At 43.8% G+C, this 23,814-nt stretch overlaps 1 protein-coding gene and 1 pseudogene across 3 annotated transcripts; one reads left to right on the forward strand and one right to left on the reverse strand.

Annotated features, from left to right (window-relative positions):
* Positions 1-1,307: 1,307 nt before the first annotated feature.
* LOC102908963 (calcitonin gene-related peptide 1) lies at positions 1,308-6,182 on the reverse strand. 3 transcript variants are annotated; one of them, XM_006978623.4, is made up of 5 exons: positions 6,029-6,182; positions 4,966-5,060; positions 4,195-4,335; positions 2,215-2,399; positions 1,308-1,722 (listed from the first exon to the last, which is right to left on the reverse strand). In XM_006978623.4, the coding sequence occupies exons 2-4, from the start codon at positions 5,049-5,051 to the stop codon at positions 2,240-2,242; spliced, it is 387 nt and encodes a 128-aa protein (XP_006978685.1). In that variant the 5' UTR covers positions 5,052-5,060; positions 6,029-6,182; the 3' UTR covers positions 1,308-1,722; positions 2,215-2,239. The 3 variants fall into 3 exon arrangements, with proteins under 3 accessions (XP_006978685.1, XP_076406732.1, XP_076406722.1); XM_076550617.1 differs by lacking the exon at positions 1,308-1,722 and having other exon boundaries at positions 2,210-2,399; XM_076550607.1 differs by lacking the exons at positions 1,308-1,722; positions 2,215-2,399 and adding an exon at positions 2,410-3,507 and having other exon boundaries at positions 6,029-6,181.
* A 1,423-nt stretch (positions 6,183-7,605) lies between these two features.
* On the forward strand, positions 7,606-23,529 carry LOC102919583 (large ribosomal subunit protein eL27 pseudogene; annotated as a pseudogene).
* The last annotated feature ends 285 nt before the right edge of the window (positions 23,530-23,814 follow it).

Raw genomic sequence — 23,814 nt, forward strand, 5'->3', positions numbered from 1 at the left:
TATAGTAAAAGATAAAGAGGTAAGGAGAAAACAAATAAAACAAAGAGAGGTGCTAAGGTGTGTTGGGTGCGGTGGGTGCATTTTCAGGATAGACGACCAAGGTAAGTAACATTTGAGTGAAGATAAGAAGGGGCCTGTTGGGTAAGAGGGTTCTGCACAGTGACACTAGCCAGTGTTGACTAACAGTGGTGAGTGCATTGATATAGGAGTTGAAAAATAGTACTAAAGCCAATGTGGGGGAGGGTAGGCGATGTGGCTAGGCAGGTGGTGGGGCTGGGTGTGAAAGAAGAAGCTCAAATCGAACTTTCAAGTTGCTGCAGTGCCTCTAGGGTTTTTCTGGAGAGATGAGGAGTCACTGAAGTGCTTTAAACGTAGAAGAGATGGTTGTAATCCACCTTTTACAATGCCAGCTGGGGTATTATGTTGACTAGACTGGAGGGAGGAAGGAACATAATTCTGTATGTGCCTAAGAAAATAGTTAGTGAAGAAGCTGAGTTTCCTAAGTAACTAACTCTGATTACCTGACTTGTGTACTAGTGAGACTGATTACACACTCATCTTAGAGTTCCTCTCAGTAACTTGCCACTGGTGGGTCCCAGCAGATGCCAGGGATATAGTTACTGGCAATCTCCTACATAAAACAAAGCATCAGAACCAGTGGCATCTCGGCTTCCTACGTGTAGCAAGAGTCTGGAATTCTGCAGTATGTATCACCTCAGACTCCTTTAAGTAGAGTATAAGCACCATATGGGCAGGAGGTTTTGTCTGTTTGTTGCTCAATTCCCAGTGCCTAGAATAGTGGCAACATATAGTAGTCAGTAAGTAAATGCTTGCTAAACGTGCAAATGTCTCTGTCAGACTTGTTGATGACCTTGATTAAGACTTTCATGAGTCTCACATAATAAAAAGTGGGTCTAGATGGCACTGGTGACCATTATAGATTGGCTAGTCTTTGGTTCACATTTAAACTCCAAGCTACCATTTCTAAAGGTTTTTGTAGGCCAAGAGTTGCAAGAAAGGGATTTTTATGGGAAGAAGAGGCAGGGGTAAGTAAGGGTTAACTTGAGAAATGAAGAATCATAGGTAACCTCTGGGGCTGAGAACCAGGTCACTCTCTGGAAATAAATGTGCATTGTCCTCTTTGACATACACATCCTAATAAATGGAAGAGGTTAACTAGAAACTCAGAGTCTGAAGCACCAAGAATCACTCAAGCACAACGCCTTTGCTTAAACAAATTGTCTACAGGCCCCCACAGCTCTCTTGGGAAAAACAGTATAAGTAACATCAGAGACTCCACTTGAGGATATCGAAAATACATTTTTTAATTTTGATTAAGTTCACAAGAGACAACATTGACATTTCTTTAAACATAGTTCCATTAAGTCACAACACTACCATGTGTCCCCAGAAGGCAATGGTTTCAATCCCCTTGAGGTTTTTCAGAGTTGTCAACATCAACAGGCTGGTTTATGGGGACCAGATGTGCTACCAGATAAACCGGAACCATGCTGTCATGTTTATTGGATACAGAATCACATAGAACATGATGCACAATAGACAACTATAATGAGCTTACTCTGCACTTAGCTTTAGTTCCTGTCAAAGGGAGAAGGGTTTTCAATACCAAGAAGGATGCAAATATATATGTCTTCCATCAGCCTTTCCAGCACATGACTTTAATTACACATGAGAAGAATTAGAGTTTATCTTTATTGTAACCTAGGAGGGAAAAAAAAAGAATAAAGTTTAGATATTAACTGTCAAGCTCTTGACATTATTTCATTTAGTTTTCTGTTAATACTAGGAGGTTGCTTCTGTTGATGCCCCCAGTTTACAAAGAAATAAATGTGAAACTCAGTGAGTTAGGTGATTGTTATATACCAAGTAGAGAGCAAATACAGTCTCAAACTTTTGACTGCCCTTAAATTGTAGTGTATACTAAAAAGATGATGCCATTGGCTTTCAAACCAATGTATTTACAATTACAGTGATGAATATACAGGATCTGTGTCTTCTGGTCCTAGAGCACAGGATCACAGGAGAGAGAGAAAAGCCAGAGCAGGTGGGCTGGGAGAGAGGAAGATTAGGGGTAGGGGGTTAAAAAAACCTAAAAGATGGCATCTGATCCATGGGCCCAGTTAGTTTTAGAGTATGGCTTATGCCCTGAGTATGTAGACATCTATTTTCCTGGTAGCTGTACAAGGAAGTCACCTTCATTCTGGGGGCTATTAACTGCTCAGGCCTGAAGGTCCCTGCGGCGGCGGCCAAAGGCTTCAGAGCCCACATTGGTGGGCACGAAGTTGTCCTTCACCACACCCCCTGACCTGCTCAGCAAGCCCGCTAGCCGGTGGGTCACACAGGTGGCGGTGTTGCAGGATCTCTTCTGGGCAGTGATGCTGATATTCAGGATGGAGAGAGAGAGAGATGGAAAAGGCCTGTCAGTGAGGCTGGGGAGGTGTCTGCCCCCATGGAACTATCATGAGACTATTGCTGCTTTCAGAAGCACCAATTAGCTTTAAGTGGTCCTCCCAAACATAGTTATCAGAAGAGACAATCACAAGGCCATTAGGGGAAATGCTGTGATTGCTTCCCTTAGATATTCCCAGAGGCATCAGAAAACCCAAAGTGGATTTTGGGGTGACTGGCCATAGAACACAGGGCTGTAACAGCCAATCATGCCCACATAAGTAAAAATAAGCAAGGATGTATGAATCTAGAGTGAATTTTGATGCCACCTCTGAGCCAGTTCACAAGGGCTATAGAATCCAGGTCCTAGTCAGACACAAGTGACCCTCCTTAGTAAAGTGGAACCCCACCCCCAGTCTTACCTGAGTGAAGAGTGGAGATGGCGCATCCATCCCAGCAATGCTTACCTGCTCCTTGGCACCTCTCTTGTTACTGCTTGTCCTGAGTTATGGGCACCACTCCCAAAACTATGTCTGGTTAACCTTGGGGCTAAGACTACTTCTAACCACAAGTCCTGCACTCCATGAAGCCTGAGATGTGGGCTAGAGCAATGACCACCATGGCTCAAGTCTTTTTAGCAAAATAGTTTTATTTCCCAAAGGACCAAGACTTTTAGAGGCAAGACTGAGAAGCTCTGCTAGGAAGCCAGAGGCCTGCCTTTGCTCTCTGCCACCTTCCTGGGTGATTCTCTTTTAGCATGTGAGCCCTACATCCTCCTCACCCACTGGGGATTCCAGATACCATCCAGATACCAGGAAAGCAACCAGTAACAGCCCGGAGAGTAACCAGAGAGGAACTACATGCATCAAGTTGTAGGAAGAAAGCAAAAGGAAATTAGAAAGGAGAGGAGGAGCTTAATTGCCAAAATGGGTATGATGGTCTGTCTCCAAGTCCTTGGTCACATCCCTTTTCTTGCCAGGTGCTCCAACCCCAATTGCAGTTTGGGGGAAGGTGTGAAACTTGTTGAGGTCCTGTGTGTATGTGCTCAGCATGCAGGTACTCAGATTGCCACACCGCTTAGATCTGGGGCTGTCCAGGCTGCAGGGAAAAGACATGCCAGGCAGTACCATGCACCAGGGGCTGACCCTGTGGGCAGTCAGCAGGTTAAACCAATCGGGGACTAGAAGTTGGGACAGAGGGTGGTAGGAGGTCAGTTCACACAGACTCCATTGGGAAGGCTTGGGGTGCAGTGGGCCAGAACTGTGCAGGGAAGGGCCGAGGAAAAGGGGGACTCTTTCTGGCATTCCACGTGCTCTTCAGTTTTTCATGCTCTACAGGGTGTTTGGATGCAGGTCAAAACATGCTTTTCCTGGGGTAGTGCTGGAGTCAGGCCAGAGTTGGTCTTTTTCCAGGCTGGGGGCACACAGGGAGGCAGGGATAGGGCAGGGTACTCTCCTTGGCCTTGCGACCACAATCGTATCTCTGCAGAGGTCCTAGACTTAGGTTTTACCTTACCAGTCTTAACTCATCCTATGCCTGGAACTCTCTCCAGCATTACCGGGCTAATTTCTACAGTGATTCCACACCTTCTCTTAAGTGCTTTCGGAAAGAAATCTTTTAAGTGTGATTTAAGCACAGTCTCACCAGATGACTTGTCTTCAGTGGAGCCTGAGAATAGCTGGGCCCTGTGTCCTGCTGAACAGCAGCCAGATGACCAGTGTGTTCTCTCCTACCTCCTGGGTTCTGCCTTCCTGTGGGTGTGCTAGGCAGGGTGTGGGACCTTACCTGGAGCCCTCAGTCTCCTGCTCCTCCTCCTGCTCCAGTTCCCTGGCTTTCATCTGCACGTAGTCCTGCATCAGTGCAGCCAGCAGACGAGCCTCCTCTTCACTGAGAGTGGCCAGGCCTGGGCTGCTTTCCAAGGTGGACCTGTGGAGGGGTTGTGTTAGGTTGAAGCAAACCTAGCACTAACTCTGCGTCCCGGCCTGCTGCTTCCCAGCCTGCTGCTTCCCAGAGAGGCTTGAGCCAGTGTGCAGTTCATTCGTGGTGCAGTTCAGGAATTTTCTAAGTTACATGGTAAGTGCAACTGTAATTCAGAACTTAAATGACAAAATAATTAGTGTTGAATCTGAAATGGGGGCTCATTTCAATAAATACAATTTGTAAGTATATGAGAAATAGATCAACAGATTATAAATCAGTCAGTGAAATTTATTGGTAAATTAGCAGATTAGAGTGAAATTCTTATCTCATGTGAATTGAATAAATAGGCTTGACTATTGATACTAAATTTGAGGAAAAAGCGAGCATAGCATTTTATGAGTTAAAGGGCTACGTGAAATTTATAATATTAAGTGTTGTGATCCTGTCATTGTTTGAAAATTGAGTATCTCCATCTTTACATCAGAAAAGGCTTATAGTGAACTTCATGTGTGTATGTGTATGTACATACATATATTTCCCTCGAGAGAGTTAATTTTTAAACCTCCAGCACGCTACAATTAAGAGGTGGGGATCTGTCCAGTCCCAGGATGCTAGAGCTCCTGTCTTTAGACTCACCTGAAAGGCACTGCATGGAGGCTGCCTGCCTGGTACAGGAACAAGATGCTGACAACCAGGAACGGGGAGAACTGCAGTAAGCCCATGATGCCTCCCTGCAAGAGAAGAATGACATCATCCTTTTATTTCCTTATATTTTGCGCCAGTTCAAAGTTCTCTGAGCCCACAGACTCGGCCTTCTGGTTGCTTCTGCCTGCGACTCCCTGGCATTTTGGCTTCATACTGATAACTACATTTCTCATCACCGTTATTTCCTCATTGACAAAGAAGACTGCAAGGTCCAGTGGGAATGAAGCCCACATGGTTTGGAAAGAATCTTAGCCCTACAGACAGAGGGTGGTGGTGGTGGTGTGTGCCATTTCATTTTATTTGCCTCTGAGGCAAATAAAACTGTGGGTCAATCTCAAGGAGCCCTAAGGGCCTCCTGTCTCTACATCTACCTCCATAGAGAAGCCTCGAGCTATCTTCCCTTCACGGGGCTTTTGTAGACACTCCGGGATGAGAGAGAGAAAGCCTATGGAGAGGGAATCCTTCTGCCTTGGAATCTATGAGAAACTGAAGCCTGAACTGCTCCGCCACTCCACCCTCTGGCAACTCAGTCGCCTGCAATCTAAACTTCAGACCCAAGACAGTTCTCCTTAAATCCCAGGGTCCCGAATCCGAATCCGGGTGTGCAATTGCGGCTGCCGGCTCTTGTTCACTACATACTGGGGCTTGGTCAGGACTCTGAACCCGTTTCTCAGGAAACATGAATCCTGAATGCACCATCTGAAGACGACTACTCCCAACTACGTGCGCGGTGCCTGGCCGAGAGTCCCAGAAGGGCGGATCAGGTGTGCAGCGGGCGGGGGATCGGGGCGGGGGAGACTGAAGCCGGCACTCCAGGGAGACTGAGGAAGGCTCTGTGGACTAGTGCTTTCGGGTTCTACCTAGATCAGGGTCTGGCATGAACCACGGGCTAAAAGAGACCAGGACTGGCAGGGAAGACAAACTAAGGAGCAAGCGAGAGCAGGAGAGAGGAGAGGAAAGTAGGACACACCTGAGCAGGAATCTCAGCGCTCACCTGGTGAACCGTGACTTGGAGCAGAGACTGCGGGGTCCTGCTAGGGCCGGGCGGAGGTTGCGGTGCGGTGACTCTTGAGCTGGGCAGTGGCTCCGGTGCCTCCCAGTGCCAGCAGCTGCTCTTATTCCCGCCGCGGTGAGTCGGGAGGGGTCCCGGAGCGCCGGGCAGCCAATGGGTGGAAGTGCCCCGTGCCCCAGACAGATTGCGTCACCTCGGTGCTTCCAGAACCCAGTGCATCTAGCGAGATGACACCATTTGAATTTGAATTGAGGTCATTGATGGAAGTGGGGGGATGGTGGGGATCAATGAGAAACACCCTTAAAATTAGCGGGAATTTAGAAGGTCTTGTGACGTCAAGGTAAATTTCATTTCTTCTTTCCTGCTTGACCTGAACATCTCCCGACACCAATCTTTGGATCTTGAAAAGTAGGATCCAGGACCTCAGGCACCCCTGGCTGCATGTTTGACTCTAATCGTATCCCCCACCCCAGAGCCCCTGGAGCCTAAGCTAGGAGTAAGAGCTTAGTGCACCTTAGGGACAGATTCTTAAACTGCAAGGCTGGCTCTGTCAGCACAGCACAGGGTGAGGCTAGTGGGCAGCAGGTGTTGTTGCTGGACACAAGGACTTTGTTAGACCTGAGCTATTGGCAATGGAGCTGCGCCATTGCAGGCTATGTGACCACGGGTAAAAGCAGAAACAACAAGCCCCTCCAAAGAAAAACAAAACAAAAACCCGCATGAAACCTCAACACACTCTTTTCCATGGGTACCATAGACCCCTCGGAAGGGCCTGCTAGTAGACAGAAACCTTGGTGTTTCTGGGGCAGTAAGATCTCTCCTACTCTCCAGTGGGAATCATCTCTACTCAGCTGGCCATTCTTAATGTGCTGCACAGCTCAATCACATGTGTGAGGAGGGTTCCATATTCAGCTGGGTCCTGTTTGGATTAGGGGGTAGCAGGTAGTGGGAAGGTACAAGGAAGGACCAGATGCCTCCAAAGTCTCCATTGTAGATCTCTCCCCCTTCCTGCCTGGCTATCTATCACTTCTCATTAGGCTGCCTGACTGCTTGCCACGGGATTTACACAGCTGCCCCTTTGCTTCCGGCTGCTGTTTGCCAAGATGTCCCAGTGGAGTTTGATCCAGGCCCTCATCCTACCCTCACCCTTAGCTCTAAAGAGCTAAAAAGCAGGCTGGCTTGACAGTGCTGTGGAGAGGCTGCCCATATTAAACCTCATACTCACGCCAAGTCACACTCATCATCGCACAGAGAATCCCCTCTATTTCCAAATATGTATCCTCTCGAGAAAGCACAGCCACTCACAGCAGTCAGTGTGACCCCCAGGGGCATCCTTAGGGGTTCACACTCAAATCGTCTCAAGCCTGACCTCAAGTCTCTCCTGCAGTCCATCCCACATCCCGCATCCCACAGCTCACCCGCTGTTGGATCTCCATCTCAAGAACAAATCTGCACACACTGTCAAGAACGGATGTGCTCCATAGCACCCAATTACAGATTAGCTTGATTTGACCCCTCACACCCAATCCACTGGTTTAGAGACTCACTCAGTTTGAGCAATGCGCTCCAGGAGCACCTACAAGAGGGGAGATTCTAGCTTAGGCATTTGCTATGTGAGGACAAAGAAGCTTCTCTGCTTCTGCAATTGTCAAGGTCTGAGCCTTCCACACTACACCGCAGCAACCAGTCCAGATTTAGCCAGTGTGGCAAGCATGGCAGAGCATCTAGGACTGAGGGGGTCCATGGGGAAGAGGGAATACAAGGATCCCAGGCTTCACATTTCCCTAGACAGAGCAGAAATTAGCTTCCAAGAAGGTTCGAATGGCACAAAGCCACAGAACTGGTGTCAGTCCTACCAACACCCTAGATATCTGTGCCCAGAAGCAGAGTAATAGGCTTACTCTGCCGTAACTTCTACAGCAGCAACCTGGAGGGAATAAAAACAGGAGGAAGGACTGAATGTCAGGGATCCTGTCCCACCAGGCCTGTTCTCAGGACGGCAACATGATCTATCCAAGGCTGGAAAAATGGGCTTGGGTAGATGGTGACAGGCTGGAAAACAGATGAAAACATTCTATTGCCACTGGGCTTAGGACTCCCGGGCCAGTGATCCCTGGAACCTGGAGGCAGACACAGCAGACACTCAGAGTCGGAATCCCTACCTTTCCAACCGTTTAGTTCCTGAGCCCTGGCCTGAATTTTCGTGAGCAATTATGAGACAAGTTGGAGACAAGTTGGCAAGGGCTGAGGTGTCAGTGGCATGCAGTGCTTGGGTCACTGCCAATTGGAGCTGATGTATAGAATCATTTGTGTGTGTGTGTGTGTGTGTGTGTGTGTGTGTGTGTGTCTGTGTCTGTGTGTCTGTGCGTGTGCTCTCAGGTGCCAAATGCACCTGGGGAATTGTTTTCTACTTTCAACTCCAGAGAAGTCTAATTAATATATGGGATCTTGAAATCATTTTAAGTGGATGTATTCCTTCCGAGCATTTCCTAAGGGGAGAACTCACGGCTTTAACCCATACAGTGCTGACCACTGGTTTTCTGGCGGTGTCACTGGGTGGGTTTTGAGCTCTGTTCTTTGTCTGCTGAGCATTCCCTCAGACTTCTGTGCTTTCCTTCATTCCACGCCAGGAAACCTGCAGCTGCAAGTTGCCACGTCCAGAGGGCGCTGCTGTCGCCTGCAGCAGTCAGACAGTTGAAAGCTTTGGAAGAGGCGGTCTCTTCAAAGGGAAACAAACACTAGTTGCCTCCCAATCACTCCGATTTTGTAGGAAGTGCCTGGAAAAAGAGTTAAGGGTCCGGGAGGCTATAGGTCCTTTCTTTGACAACTAGGACCTTATGTGCACACCAGCAGGCTTTCCGCCAATGTCAAATGAATGGAATCAATTCATTTTAGTAAATTCAATGCTCAGTGCCTCAAATTCGCTCTCAGAACTCCAGGACCGAGTTAAAATCGCATCCTGCTGCAGTTCAAATTTAGGAGCACAACTCTTCTGCCATAGTTTTCCTATTTCCTTCATAATGTTTCCAGGACCAAGACCAGGAAGTAAGAGTCTTCCTGGTGCCAAATGCAAAACTGCCTCCTCCTGGGCGGATCTCTGAGATTTTTTTTTTCCTGCTTTACCGAAAGTTATGAGGGAAAGTGCTGATCTCAAAATAGTGGTTTGGTCAGTTAGCTATTTTATGGTCGGTCGTTGTATAACTTTGAAATCGGTAAATCATTTAATTTGGAAACATTCTAGCTTGGAAAAGGACAGTTTTACAACACTCCAGTAAATGCAAACTGTAATATTTATTCTCATTCAGTTAAGTCAGATTCCTGCATGTTTTGATTTTGAAATAAAATTTTAAGAGCAAATCTTGTAGAAAGATCTTAAATCAGTTTGTATCTGATCAAAGGGTTTACATGTAAGAGCTTGCTCTTCTAACTGGGCTATCCAGTAGTGAGTACACAGATGCTAACTAGAGAGAATATAAAGACTGAGAGTCCAGAGCCCAAGTTAACGTTATTGCTCCTCTACAATCTATATGTGATACAGGCTCAACAACAAAACCACAGCCAACCCAGTGAATCAACCATCATAGCTGAATCACATTCTTCCCACCCTGGCAAATATTTGTCAAATGAACTGGGGGATTTCTGCTGAAGTTTGGTTGTACTGGCTTAAAAAGGCAGGGACCAAAGCATTGGCCACTGAACTCAGTGAAGAATAAAACTGCTTTTGAATGTTTCCTAAGATTTCTGTAGAGCACTTTCTAGCAGGAGACAAGATGAAATGGGTGCAAAGCAACAGAAATATCCACAAAGCAGCCGCAGTGTCCACTGATGGATAAATGGGAAAGAAAACCTAGTTCTACCATATACATTATATAGCATACACATGTATTTTATATATACTATACATATATTCATAGACACCACATATATTATATAGACCATATATTCATGACTCATCCTTAAAAAGAAGGAAAACTTGTCATTTGAAATTTAGTTTTTGGTTGAGAGCATGTGGTACTTACAGTTACAGCAATACTGCACTGTTCTCAGGAAGAAAGAGTAAGAGAAATAAAGAAGGCACCAAAAGTCAAATACTGCATCACCTCACTTATGTGTATAATCTGCAAAAAAGTTGAACTCAAGCAACAAAGCATGGAATTGGATATTGGGAGGAGGGGTGGAGGTGAAGAGGTTCAAAGACCTTTACATTGTAAAGTAGGTAAATTCTGGAGACCCTACCATACAGAATATGATTACAGATAATAACAATAATTATGCTTGCAATTTGCTGAGAGATTAGACCTTAGATGCTCCCAACACACACACACACACACACACACACACACACACACACACACACACACAAATAGTTGTGAGAAGTGGATTTATTAATTAGCTGAATAGTTAATCATGTTATAGTGTCTGTATATAAAAATGTAATTTTCGGGCGGTGGTGGCGCACGCCTTTAATCCCAGCACTCGGGAGGCAGAGGCAGGAGGATCTTTGTGAGTTCGAGGCCAGCCTGGTCTACAGAGCGAGATCCAGGAAAGGCGCAAAGCTACACAGAGAAACCCTGTCTCGAAAAACAAAAACAAAAACAAAAACAAAATGTAATTTTCTATATCTTTAAAAATAAAACACTTCAACTGGGTGGTGGTGGCTGTGGCGGTGGCGCACACCTTTAATGCCAGCACTCAGGAAGCAGAAGCAGGCGGATCTCTGTGAGTTCAAGGCCAGCCTGGTCTACAGAGCAAGATCCAGGAAAGGCGCAAAGCTACACAGAGAAACCCTGTCTCAAAAAACCAATAAATAAATAAATAAATAAATAAATAAATAAATAAATAAATAAATAAATAAATGAAACACTTCAATATACAGAAGCATAAAAAAGCTAGAGAAAAAAGAGAAGTGAATTGTGTTCTTTTGTGGAGGTCTTCAGAGCAGGTGGGTTTTTATAGATATTACAGAGGACATCATTGTTTTATTAAAAACCTAAATATAAGTTATCAAAAACATGTTGAATGTGTGGTAAGCATGAATGTTATATAAAATACACTGGAGTAAAACAAAGACAAAATGTTATAAATATTAAAACTTGAGCCAGTGAAATGGGTCAGTGGATAAAAGGGAGTCTGGGTCAGCCCAATGACCTAATTTCACTTCCTGGAACCACAGTGGAAGGAAATAAATGATTTCTGAAAATTGTCCTCTGGCTTCCATGTGTGTAATATAACACATGTATACCTACACTCAATCACTAATAATAAGTGAAACAAAAATAAAGATATTAAAACTACATTCAATCCGACCTCTGTGGCACTAACTATATTATCTTTCACATTCTCAAGCAGCTTATTAAGATGACTATTATTGTCTATGGGCAAAGGAATAATGAGTGTTTGCCTTGAATTAATTATATTTCCTAGTTTTCTTTTGAGTACTTAAAATATTAGAACATGGCTTATCAATTTGCCACATCAGGCAGGAGGTCTGGGCTCTTGAATCTAGGGACAGACTCATAAGGAGATACGGTTAGTCTCTCTTCCTCAGGGCTAATGTGATTTGTGGTGAGAGGCTCAATGACCGGGCATAAATCATTTTATAGTTCCTGAACCAACATTTAGGAGATTGACAGTTTTACAGCAAGAAAATAAATATTGATGCTACCACTTATGATAAATAAGTTGCTGAAGAATAAAACCCAAGTTAGATTCATAACAATACTCACAGAATAAATTTAAATACTTCAAAGCTCACTTAACTTCCCGTGTTTAGTGTGACATATTGCTTCCCATTGTCTGATATTGTGGATGACTTCATGGAATGTATGGTTTGGCCAGTGGAGATCATGTGTTTTTGGGCACAGAGTTAGTAAAAAGTGGTAGGAGTTAGGAGACAGAGTTCTTATTCCTACTCCTACCTAAAAGGACATGTCTGAGCTACTCCGGTTTCCACATTTGATTTACGACTGTACTGGATTGAAAGTCTCAAATTCCCATCTGATTCTGACATATAATTCTGAGCTGGGAACTTCATGCCATATCAATAGTACTTCCTTGGGTTTATTCTGCTTGCCACTTCTTGATGAAATTGTCTTGTGAAGGGGGCTAGAGAGATGGCTCAGCAGTTAAGAGCACTGATTGCTCTTCCAGAGGATTTGGGTTTAATCTCCAGCACCCACATGGCAGATCACAACTGTTTGTAATTCCAGTCTCACAGGGATCCAATGCCCTCTTGGGCTTCTTATTAGTACTGCATACACATGGTACAAAAACACACGTGTATATACCATACATTGCTGTGGAATGTCTTTCTGTATGCTGTGAATATGTGTTGCTCTGATTGGTTGATAAATAAAGCTGCATTGGCCTATGGCAGGTAAGGATGGAGCCAGGCAGGAAAATCCAAGAGAGATAGAAGAGAAGAAAGGAGAGTGGGGCAGATGCTGCTAGCCACTACCAAGAGAAGCATGATGTACCAGTAAGCCATAAGCCACGTGGCAAGGTATAGACTTATAGAAATGGGTTAATTTAAGATATAAGAGCTAGCTAGCAAGAAGCTTGCCATGAACATAGTTTGAAAATAATATAAACCTCTGTGTGTTTATTTGGGTCTGAGTGGCTGTGGGACCAGGTAGGACACAGGAAAACTTCCAACTACAACACATAGGAAAAAAAAATCAAAATAATTTAAGAAAAAAAGGAATTGTCATGTGAAGAACAGCTGAAGAAGTCAACACAAAAGAAGAAGAAAATCCCTTCTGAGGATGACATATCCAGAAAAGATGTTGCCTCCTCTTATGAACAATAAATGATTTTTCAGAAGAAATAAGAGGAAAAGAAAAACAAACACCTTGGTCCTTGTCACCAAAAGATGTAACAGTGTTTCATGGCTGGGGAGACAGAAAGCATGCCAGCTGGACTGGCAGCACTGTTATCTGCCTCATAAAGAACTATTGCTGACTCCTTGGTCTTGTCTAGTGCCCTTCTGAAGTTCTCAGCAGAAGCTTTGCAGAATGGCTTCCTGGTGAATCCACCAAAAACCCAAAGTACACTTGTTATGGATCCTAAGAATCAGCTCTGAAAAGTGCTCCTCAGATGACTCCTCAGTGGGGAGGAGTAAAGAGTTTAACCTTCAGCCAGTCTTTCAACAAATGCATAATGAATAATTTGGTTAGGAGAGAAATCAATTGATGTGCACAAGGAAATAAATTAAAGAATAGATACAATACACGAAATGCATTTTAGAAGGACTGTAAAATGTAATTATGTGATATGCATGATTTGAAGTACTCTGTATGATTTATTAGTAGAAACAGAATGAAATAAATAAGACCTTTAATGAGATCCATGAGGGCTCAGATGAGTTGAGAGTATATTTTTTTACTAAAAGAGTGAAGAGAAAGCTACAAACAGGTAACTGGAATTCACTAGTAATGGGTTCTACTACATCACCTCAGTGAGGCCCCTTCTTTGTGTTGATTACACTGTGGAAGGAAAGTTGGGTGCAAGTAAAGTTGTCCTTGGTCTTAAGAGTGGAGGGTAGAAGTCTTGTTTTGCAAAACAACAACAATAAGGATGCATATGCAAAGTTTTGGCCATCTTGGGCCAGCCTGTTAGTGTCCAGATTCTATACCAAGAACAAATAAATCTATATCCATTCATATTGCCTAGCTTTCTGTTAAAGCTCCATACTTTAACAGAAAGGACTCTGAGTTAGGAACAGTAGAGTTCATTCTCTTGGCAAATAATGGAGCTCACAGGTCTAAGGAAAAAGAGGAAATAAATCAGTCAACTTATTAAAAATGTGTAGTATCTTAGGGATACTAGGGCCACACAAATTAAATAACAAAAAATAGAGAATAAGATATCTTGTGAATATGTATACTAGTTTTCTGTTGCTGCTATAACAAATTACCACAACTTTTATAGCTTAAAACATTATACATTTGTTATTTCACACTTCTGTAGAAATCCAACATCAGACAAGGGTCTCACTAGAATGAAATGTTCGAGGGACTGTGCTTTCTGTGGAGGTAGGTCTAGGGGGAATCTATTTCTACCCTCTAGTGGCCAACCACAATCCTAGTTTATGACCCACGTCCTCCATCATCCAAAATAGAGCTGAGTGTTTTTCTTGTCATATTACCCTGACCTCCTCTTTCACCCCCCTTTTCTGTTAGCCAGAATCCTTGTGTTTATATCTAGGCTCAACTCTTGAATATCCCAATATGATCTTTCCATTATAAAGTCTTCCATTTAACTATATCCACAAAGTCCTCCCTCCCTGCATTTTGTTCAGGAATCATGATGTGATGTTTTGGAGAGGCCATTATTGTGCTGGCCATAGTAAGTAAATGTCAGGTTGATTGATGGTAGAGGCTTAAAGAAAAGGAGGCTGTGGGCTGGGGTACTTGAAGAAGACACCTGTAAAAGGTGGATCCAGTGCTAGTAAATGACCAAACAGAAGAAGAAATAATCTCTAAAGAAAGGTTGCACCCACTGGGAAGTGGGGCAGGATGTGAAGAAACAACTTATATCAGGTGCTGTACTCTTTGCATCTTCTGGGAAGGTAGCCCTCCTTAATATGTCCTGTATGGTTGTCTTCACTCATTCTTCAGGTAGACAATGCCTAGAAATCATTAACTTTTACGTATAGGGCTTGTTCTTCTATCAACTTCTAATTTTGTATGTGTTCTGTGGAATGTTGTGGAATGCTGTCCTCTGGGCATGGTGTGGTCATTACCAGTTTGAAATTAGAGAGGCTGTGGTTGATATCAACACAAGATTGGGCCACTTAACTGTCATTAGACTTTAGAAGCAAGAAGACCATGCCAGGTGGGTTTCACAATAGATCAGGAATGAGAATTAATGGCAGAGAGGAAGATTGGGATATTGTGTCCATGTGGTTGTTCTGGCCTCTCATTCTTGGAGAAAGGAATGTTTAACTGGTTGTCTTATAGAGTAGAGCAGTCTGCTGCTGAGGGGCTGCCCTTCCCAACCTCAAAGGCACCTTTGCTCTTCCTTCCAAACTTTCTTCCAAGGCGCAGAAGCTATTTTAAGGGTGACTTCAGCTGCCAGGAAAGAGCTGAATATAGTGGACAAGGGCCAGGCTGGTCACTCTGAGAGGTGGATGGACTCAGTGCTTGACGTCAAGGAATTACTCAGGAAGGGCTCCTGTAATAGAATTAAAATCCTCCCTTGCCTCAGACTGGGTTGAGAATGGCTCTTTTCATTTTGGCTAGGGATACTGTGCCATAGAACACAAGAGATAGAAATAGGAACCTTCTCACTCTACCAGGAAGCTCATCAGAGAGATGGTGTTCTGATGAGCTTTGCCAGGGACCAATAAGGTACATATAGGGATTTCTTGTATGAACTGAGAATGGGGGTGCAAACAGTATGACCTTGTGACCATTGGCATCTTAGTTTGAGTCTTGGATCTACCATTCACTTACTGCCCTTAAGCAGACAATAATTTCCCTGAGCAATGGTTTCTCAACATGTAAGAGGAGGTTGTGATAACAACTACCTAGAGGACTGGAGATAGTTCATGTTAAACCCCTGGACACCTTGCTTTGGTATGGTACAGATACTTCAGAAGGACTGCTATCCTTTCCAGTGCCGAGTTCTACCAGCTTACTGAAGGGGATTAAATAAAACCATTGCATGCTCTTGGTCTTCTGAAGACGACAATCTATAAAGTCTTTAATTCTCAAAACAAAATTAATTGCCAGGGCCACAACAGAATGAATCTTCCTTTCCCAGCCCTCTCAAATACATGCCTGGCCATCTTGCAGCCTCGCTGCCCAGAAGGATTAATGATCATATATATTAAACACCTGGCATAGTGCCTGGTAGAGCAGGCACTGGAGAGTGGTGTTTGTGATTGTCATTATAATGAAAGTGTTCCCCTTTCAAGTGCCAACTTCCATCAGCTTACAGTATGCAGAAAGTTAGAAAAATTAATTGAACTCTTTTCTACCTTCTTTTAAAAGTGTGTGTGTGTGTGTGTGTGTGTGTGTGTGTGTGTGTGTGTGTGTGTTCCTGCCTGTGCATGTCATGTGCACATATAGAGGTCAATGGACAACTTTCAGGAGTCTGTTCTTATCTCTCATCTTGTGGAAGCAGTTTCTTTATTTCTGTTGCTGAGCCCTGCACTTCAGGCTAGCAGGCTTCCACCAGCTTTCCTGTCTCTCTTCCATCTCACCTTGAAGTGTTGGTGTTACAGATGCATGCTACCACACCCAGCCTTTTATGTGGGCTCTAGGGGCCACACTCGGGTTGTCAGACTTGTGCAACAAGCATGTTTATCTGCTGAGCTGTGTGCTGGTCCTTCTCTACCTTCTTGTGAAAAATGAACCAGATATCATCTCCATTGCTTCTGATGACTCACTGTCACCATCAAAAAAATACCACTTTCAGTGTTGGGCATAATTAACATAGCACACTCTCAGGGGAGGTAAGACAGAGAGGGCCAATAGTACCACACAACATGCTGCTCTTTCTGTTTGAGGTCTATATCTACTCAGTTCTATGATTATTCCATTTTATTTCATTCCATATAGTTGTCAACTCTTATTTCTTGATATTGTCATTACAATGATCTTCAACAACAGCCTGTATATTTCTATTTTCCTTTGTTATTCAATGAAATCAACAACAAGCATTCACATCTGGTAGAATGGTGTGGGAACAAAGTTCCTACAGGCATTGCACAGGAACTTGTAAACACTGGCCTAGACCTATGAAAAGAGCACCTGCTTAACTAGTCTACTCAAGAGGACAGGAAGAAAAGCCTACTGGAGTGATGTATAGAGCAAATGCCAACTGCATGAGTGTCTCTTGTAATGGTCGGGAACAGCGTGCTCTTTAATAGCACTAGCTTCAACTACTTGTGCTCAGGACAACAAACAGAGCAAGAGAACAGGTTGGATCTGTGTGTGACTGAAGAGCTTAGAGACACTGGGTGGGAGTTTGACAACAAGAATGTCAGTAATGGGTTATAGTGACTCCAATGCCAGTGAGCCTGCAGTTGCTGTTTTCCTGGTTTTCAGTTCTCAGTTATAGTTGATTTAAGGGGTGTCACCGGCCAAGTGACACCTAATGAATGAATGGGTATCTTTGGCATTTTTCCCACAGTAATGGTGACAAGAAAGTCCAGGGTATGGGTAGAGTTGGTGACCCAAGCTCCAATTCTATAAGTAGTATGTCTCTGGTTAGCGGGTCTGAGGACACAAGCTGAAATTGTGTTTTCAGTTCCAGGCACATTTGTAATGGGTCTTTGGCTAAATCAGTCTGCAATCCCTGTTCAGATACTGTATCGATTGCGACAATGCTCTTGCTCTTTGACACCCAGGACCCTAGATGATCTTAAAAGATCTTTCAGAATTGGGGCTACTTATCCTAGGCACAAATTTAAGCCTGTGTTTAACATGCTGTTAAATGATATCCGGTGCTGGACTTGTTTTCAGCGCCAGTGAGTACCATTCAGAGAAAACCTCCAGTGAGATAAGGATGTGAAAAGCTGCCTGCAGAGGCTCCCTTCCCCTCCCCTCTCTTGTGGAAAGCTAGGAATGGTTTGAGCCTTTCTTCCTTGTCTCAGAAGTTCCACTTTCAGCTGGCAGGATAACTGCTAGGACCCGTTATCTTTTTCTGCAGGAAGACGGGGATACAGGTTCCTGTTGACTGCCAAGCAGGGTAAGGACAAGGAGTTTATGCCTATTCCTGCCATTCCTCAAGCACATCAACTCTTTGGCTTTTTTGTCTTTTCTTCTCTGCAGTCCTACTAGGTGTGGAGTAAAGCTAGACCATTTGTAGTCATTTGAACAACTATAGATTATATTAAGAAAAGTGTTCTATCCTGTTGTCCTTTCTGTGTGTGTATTTAGAAAGTATCACATGTAACTAAATAGGGTGAGGCCTGTTGCACTTATATTTTCATTTTATTAAAGGCAGGGCATGGGGGAGGGTACAGAAGAACAAAGAAGAGAGGGCATTATGTGACACTGATTCACATGAGGGTTGATTGGGAGACAGATGCTGACAGTCAGCATCTGTCTCCCTTTTCTTATTTTGTGGGTATTGTGAGCACAGTGATCAGGAAGTGCTTCTGGAAGCAGCAGTCAAGAAAGCATCTTTTAGCCAAATGTGGACCTCATCTTTTTCTCTCCTGGTTTTAGAGCTCTGTTTCTGATGGGGAATTCCCTTCCCCTTTGTTTTCATCTTCTCTCCCAGGTAAACATGCTGATTTACACGTGTTACAACCCCATTTGCCTGAGTTATAAACATCAGGAAAGTCCCACAGGTGCTTTGAATAGTCCAGTGACCACAAGGCTGCTGCTGATGCTGCCAGTGATGGAACCCTGGGTGCTTGGTGCTGCTGAAGAGCCTGAACTTGACTGCTTGCCAGCAGAAAGAAAAGGAAGAATGGGAAAAGGCATGTCTCCTGCCTCCCAAGTCTTACCTAGGACTCGAACTGGTCTCTAGCTTTAAGAAGCAGGGGAACCATCCCGTTTTGCTTTTCCAGGTGCTGAAAGGCGATTGAGATGACCCTGAGTACAATGACATCATTTCACCAAATATCTGAGTGCTTTGACTAGGCCCATGCTGAAAGTAGCTCACTGGTAGAATGCTTACCTAGTTGTGAAAGCCTCAGGTTTGATTCTCAGCACCACAGTGGCCGAGAGGAGAGAGGGGGCAGGAGGAAAGAAGGCGGAAGAAGTATGGAGGGGAGAGAAAGAGAGATAAGAACAGAGAAGAGGAGAGAGGAAAGGAGACTTAGGGACTTGAATTGGAAATCATGGAACTTGAACGGATGATGGTTTCCAACCTGCCACGGACAGGAACTATACCAAAAAGAATGAATCTTAAGTAATGGGCCCTCATAGACCAGGGCTTCTAACTCTTCCCTCTATTCACAATGGGGTGGGCTCCAGGTCCATAATGCACCAATCCTCTTCCACCAACTCCACCTTTTTCCTACATGTGCCTGGTGGTGATGACTATCCAGGAGAGGGCTGAGCTCTTACTCAGTCTTTTATCTCTTGTTGCTCAGGTAATTATTTCATTTTATAATTGAGGCAATCATTTAGGTTGTTCAGTGCGAGGCCCTCCCTTTATTCTATTCTGCTGAAACAACACAGTGCAGCCAGCATCTAAGGTCCAGTTTGCGGCTGAAGACATCCATCCAAGAAGTGGTAGTGAATTCATGAGACAGTGTTAGCTAAGGCTGCCTCTCAGGATGAGCCCCAGAGAGACTTGCCAAGGGCTGGAGGACATCATCCTTTTCTCTCCTGTAACTATCACATTCTGCATGCAGAAATGGTCAGTCCTGGACAGGGCTTCCCATTTCCCCAGACACCTGTTCCATCTGCTGTGACATGGTCAGTCCTCTACTTCCTTCTCCCCCAAACAGCTCTCACAGTAAAAGCTTCAGACAAACATTATTGATCCCTTTCTGTCATTCAAAGAACAAATGTGAGGAAGAAAATGCAGGGCCTATCTTTGCTGAGCATTGAGAGAACATGATAAATGGCTACAGGGATGCTCTGCCTTCTGAAAAACTTTTAGTTATTATTGAGACCCCCCTCCACACTGTCCCCCACAAGGGGCACTGGGGTGGAATAGCATCTCATCAGCTCTGACAGCAGATGGGGGAGCTCTGTGCTCTTCCCTGCTAATGCAGCCAGGGGAAGCATGCCAAAGAAGGAGCAATCTTTAATTTAAGTGAGTTGAGGATATTTACTGAATGGAAATCAATCTTTTAAAATGAAAAAACAAAAAGCAAAAGATAGTCTGACCAAAGATCCTCTCCTGAACAATAAACTTCTAATAAGGAATTCAGGCAAGAATGGTCCCAGGATTACCTTTGAAGATCTTGTCCCTATTCTCAGTGTCTCCTTCTTCCCCTCACTTTCCACCCTAACTCCATTCTTATGGGAACCCTCTACAGCATTACCCTTGGCTAGATTTGGCGTTTTAACCATTTGTGACCAAGAGCCTCATTTTGGACTATGAGAGGGCATGACAAGCTGTGGAGGAGTCCCTGTTCAGCACTGTTGTATAGACATCTAGTCTCGGGGCTTCCAGAGTCAACTGTTGCCAAACCATTGTAAAGCATGTACTAGACTAATTAGTGAATGGAAATAATCTGAACTCAAGGGGCATGGCGGATATTTGCAAATATGGCTGTAGATATAAGAATGTGTTTCTGAGGCTGTCTGAAGATTATTGAAACAATGGTCTAAAAACTAGGGGGAAGCTGCAAACTCCTTGATGACAGTGGTAGGTCTAGATATTGGAGGATGGGAACAAAACCAATTCTGTGATCTTGAGTTCTGCCTAGTGCTCCACTGGAACTGTTAGTACTGTCTCTTTCCCAGAAGGACCCTAGTGTGGGAGTTTTCTACTCATACCTTCTACCAGTATTGTGCATGTGGGCAGTCAACCTGAACCTAGTGAGGCACCCTCATCAGATGAAGGACAGGAAAGGCAGCTTACCCTAGAGGTGGGAAAATGGGGGAAGATAGCTCCACAAGAAACAAAAACCACAGATAAGCAAGCCCTTTCTTTATTCTGTATGGAATAGTATGTGCCACTTGCTTGACATATGAAAGCAGTGTGATGTACACGAGAGGTCCATGAAACCCTGAAAGAGTTTATATGCATTGAACACTAATTGCACTTTACATATGAGAGGTCCATGAAACCCTGAAAGAGTTTATATGCATTGAACACTAATTGCACTTTACATATGAGAGGTCTGTGAAACTCCAAAAGAGTTTATATGCATTGAACACTAATTAGAGTTTACTAAGTACAGTTTCTGGGCTGAGGATTGGCTCAGTTGTAAGGTGCTTACTCGAGTTTTATCCCCAGCACACCCTTTTCCACACACCCTGAACTAAGTACAGTTTCTTGACTTTGGCCTTAGGGGATAGTCAATCTGCTTCCATGTTTATTTAACCAATTGGAGAGATTTTTCACAATCCCAAGTCAGGAAATCCTGACTCCTCAAATAATTTGCTTCAAGGAACTCTGACATATGTTTTGAAAAGTTCTTGAACAGTTGATAAAAATGGTCTGTACCTACCTATGTGACTGATGCCACAGCCACTAGTCTCTTGATCATTGAACATTAGACACTGGTCACAGCAATTGTCCTGTAGCAGCCAGCAGCAATTTGAAGAATACACCTACCTGGCTTTTTTTTTGTTGTTGTTGTTGTTTTTTGTTTTTTTTTTTTTGCCATTGTTTCTCAATTGAAACAGACAAGGTTTTTGGACTTATATTTTCTTTTGCTTTGGCTGCATACATCATATGCTCAAACAAAGCCAAATATATCACAGTAAATGACAGTTCATCAATCTTCATTTTCAATGGAAGACATTTATTCATGCAGTCACTAGAGATTTATTGAGCATTGCATGCAAGACCCAGTGACAGACCTGCTTCTGCAGAGACAGAGCACGCAGGATGGTCATTCAGCCGTGCTGGGTAGGATAGCTATCACTTGTTGTCTCTACTGGAGTTTTGTTTTTTCTTTTTTCTTTTTTTTTGCTACTTTCCTTGATCCCCTTGTTGCTAGAGTTTTCCCGCCTTGCCCACAGTCAGGACAAATCTCTGTCACCCGCCAGTCCCACAGCCGCTCAGACCCAACCAAGTAAACACAGAGACTTATATTGCTTACAAACTGTATGGCCGTGGCAGGCTTCTTGCTAACTGTGCTTATAGCTTAAATTAGTCCATTTCCATAAATCTATACCTTGCCACGTGGCTGGTGGCTTACCGGCGTCTTCACATGCTGCTGGTCATGGCGGCGGCTGGCAGTCAGTCCTTCTGCCTTCCTGTCCTTTTATTTCTCCTCTCTGTTAGTCCCGCCTATACTTCCTGCCTAGCCACAGCCGATCAGGTTTTATTTATTGATCAATCAGAACAACTTGACATACAGACCATCCCCCAGCACAGCCAAGTGCAGACCATCTCAGACACCTGCACTCAGGCCCATGGTCCTAATCATCCTCTATGCGGACCTGCTGGGTAACGCCACAAAGAACCCAAGAAGGGCTCCCACAGGACATACAGAACATCCCACAGCACCCCTTTCTAGACAAATCTGGTGAATCAAAAGTTTCTGCTTGCCTAAGCCTTTAAGCAAACACAGGTCAATATCTCTGCTATGAAAGGGGGACTTATATGTCCTGATGTAACTTGAGAATATAGCATTTAATTTCCTGTCTAATTGAAGGAAAAATTGAGAGGCCCACATAGAAGACATTAAGAGGCATTTCTAATGCGTAGTACTCATTAGTAAGCTAACATTTACAGAAAATAAGTTTAAAAATTCAACAATGAGGCAAGGATTTCATCCATCTTCTCCTCTAATATTTTCATGTTAGAAGGAACTTCATGATGTATTTCCAGTACAGCATTTTGCTCCCTGAAACAATCAAACACTGTAGATGACTAGATTGCATTATCTAAATATGGACACATATCTTTATCTTTTTGGTAAATCATAATTTCTATGATTTTTTAAAGTATAATATTTTTAATTTTTGAGATTATAATTACATAATTTACCCTTCCCTTTCTCCCCTCCAAACCCCCCTTACAAATTCATCATCTATTTTCTTTAATTGTTGTTATACACACACACACACACACACACACACACACACACACACACACACACACATTTTGTGGTGATGTTTTCTTTGTGCACCTCAACAAAGCTTATCTGAGAGATAAAAAAAAAAAAGCAGAAAGGTCCCTTCTTTCCTTTCTTCTGGGTACCGGCTCCTTGCTGTCGAAATGGGCAAGTTCATGAAATCCAGGAAAGTGGTGCTGTGGTGCTGGTCCTGGCTGGACGCAAAGCCATCATCGTGAAGAACATTGATGATGGTACCTCAGACCGCCCTTACAGCCATGCCCTGGTGGCTGGAATTGACTGCTATCCCCGAAAAGTGACAGCTGCCATGGGCAAGAAGAAAATTGCCAAGAGGTCAAAGATTAAGTCCTTTGTGAAAGTTTATAACTATAATCACCTCATGCCCACAAGGTACTCTGTGGACATCCCCTTGGACAAAACAGTTGTCAACAAGCATGTCTTTAGAGATGTAGCCCTGAAATGCAAGGCCAGGAGGGAGGCCAAAGTCAAGTTTGAGGAAAGATACAAGACAGGGAAGAACAAATTGTTTTTCCAGAAGCTTTGCTTTTAGATATATTTTTGTTCCCATCGTTAAAAAAAAAAAAGGCTTGAAAAAAAAAAGCAGAAAGAAGCCGTCCATGTTCTTACCACTTGGAAATCCTCAGCCAAAAGACCTACTTCCTGTATACCCACACCTATATGCCTTTCTGTTCTGCATCTCACTTCCTCTCTCCATGCAGCTACATCACTTCCTGTCTGTCTGTGCAGACCTCCAGACCTCTATGGTTAGTGCTGGGATTAAAGGCATGTGCCACCATGCCTGGCTCTGTTCCCCAGTGTGGCCTTGAACTCACAGCTATCCAGATGGATCTCTGCCTCCCAAATGCTAGGATAAAAGGCGTGTGCTACTATTGCCTGACTTCTATGTTTAATATAGTGGCTGGCTTTTTCCTCTGATCCTCAGATAAGCTTTATTAGGGTGTACAATATTTTGGGGGACACAATATATCACTACAATATTTAAACACATAAACACAACCTGCTCAGTCTATATAATGTTACTTGTATGTACATTTGGTATTGGATCACCAACTAGAGGCTCTTCCCTAAGGAAGACTCT

This window comes from Peromyscus maniculatus, chromosome 1 (assembly GCF_049852395.1).
Source record: "Peromyscus maniculatus bairdii isolate BWxNUB_F1_BW_parent chromosome 1, HU_Pman_BW_mat_3.1, whole genome shotgun sequence".
NCBI classification, from domain to species: Eukaryota; Metazoa; Chordata; class Mammalia; order Rodentia; family Cricetidae; genus Peromyscus; species Peromyscus maniculatus.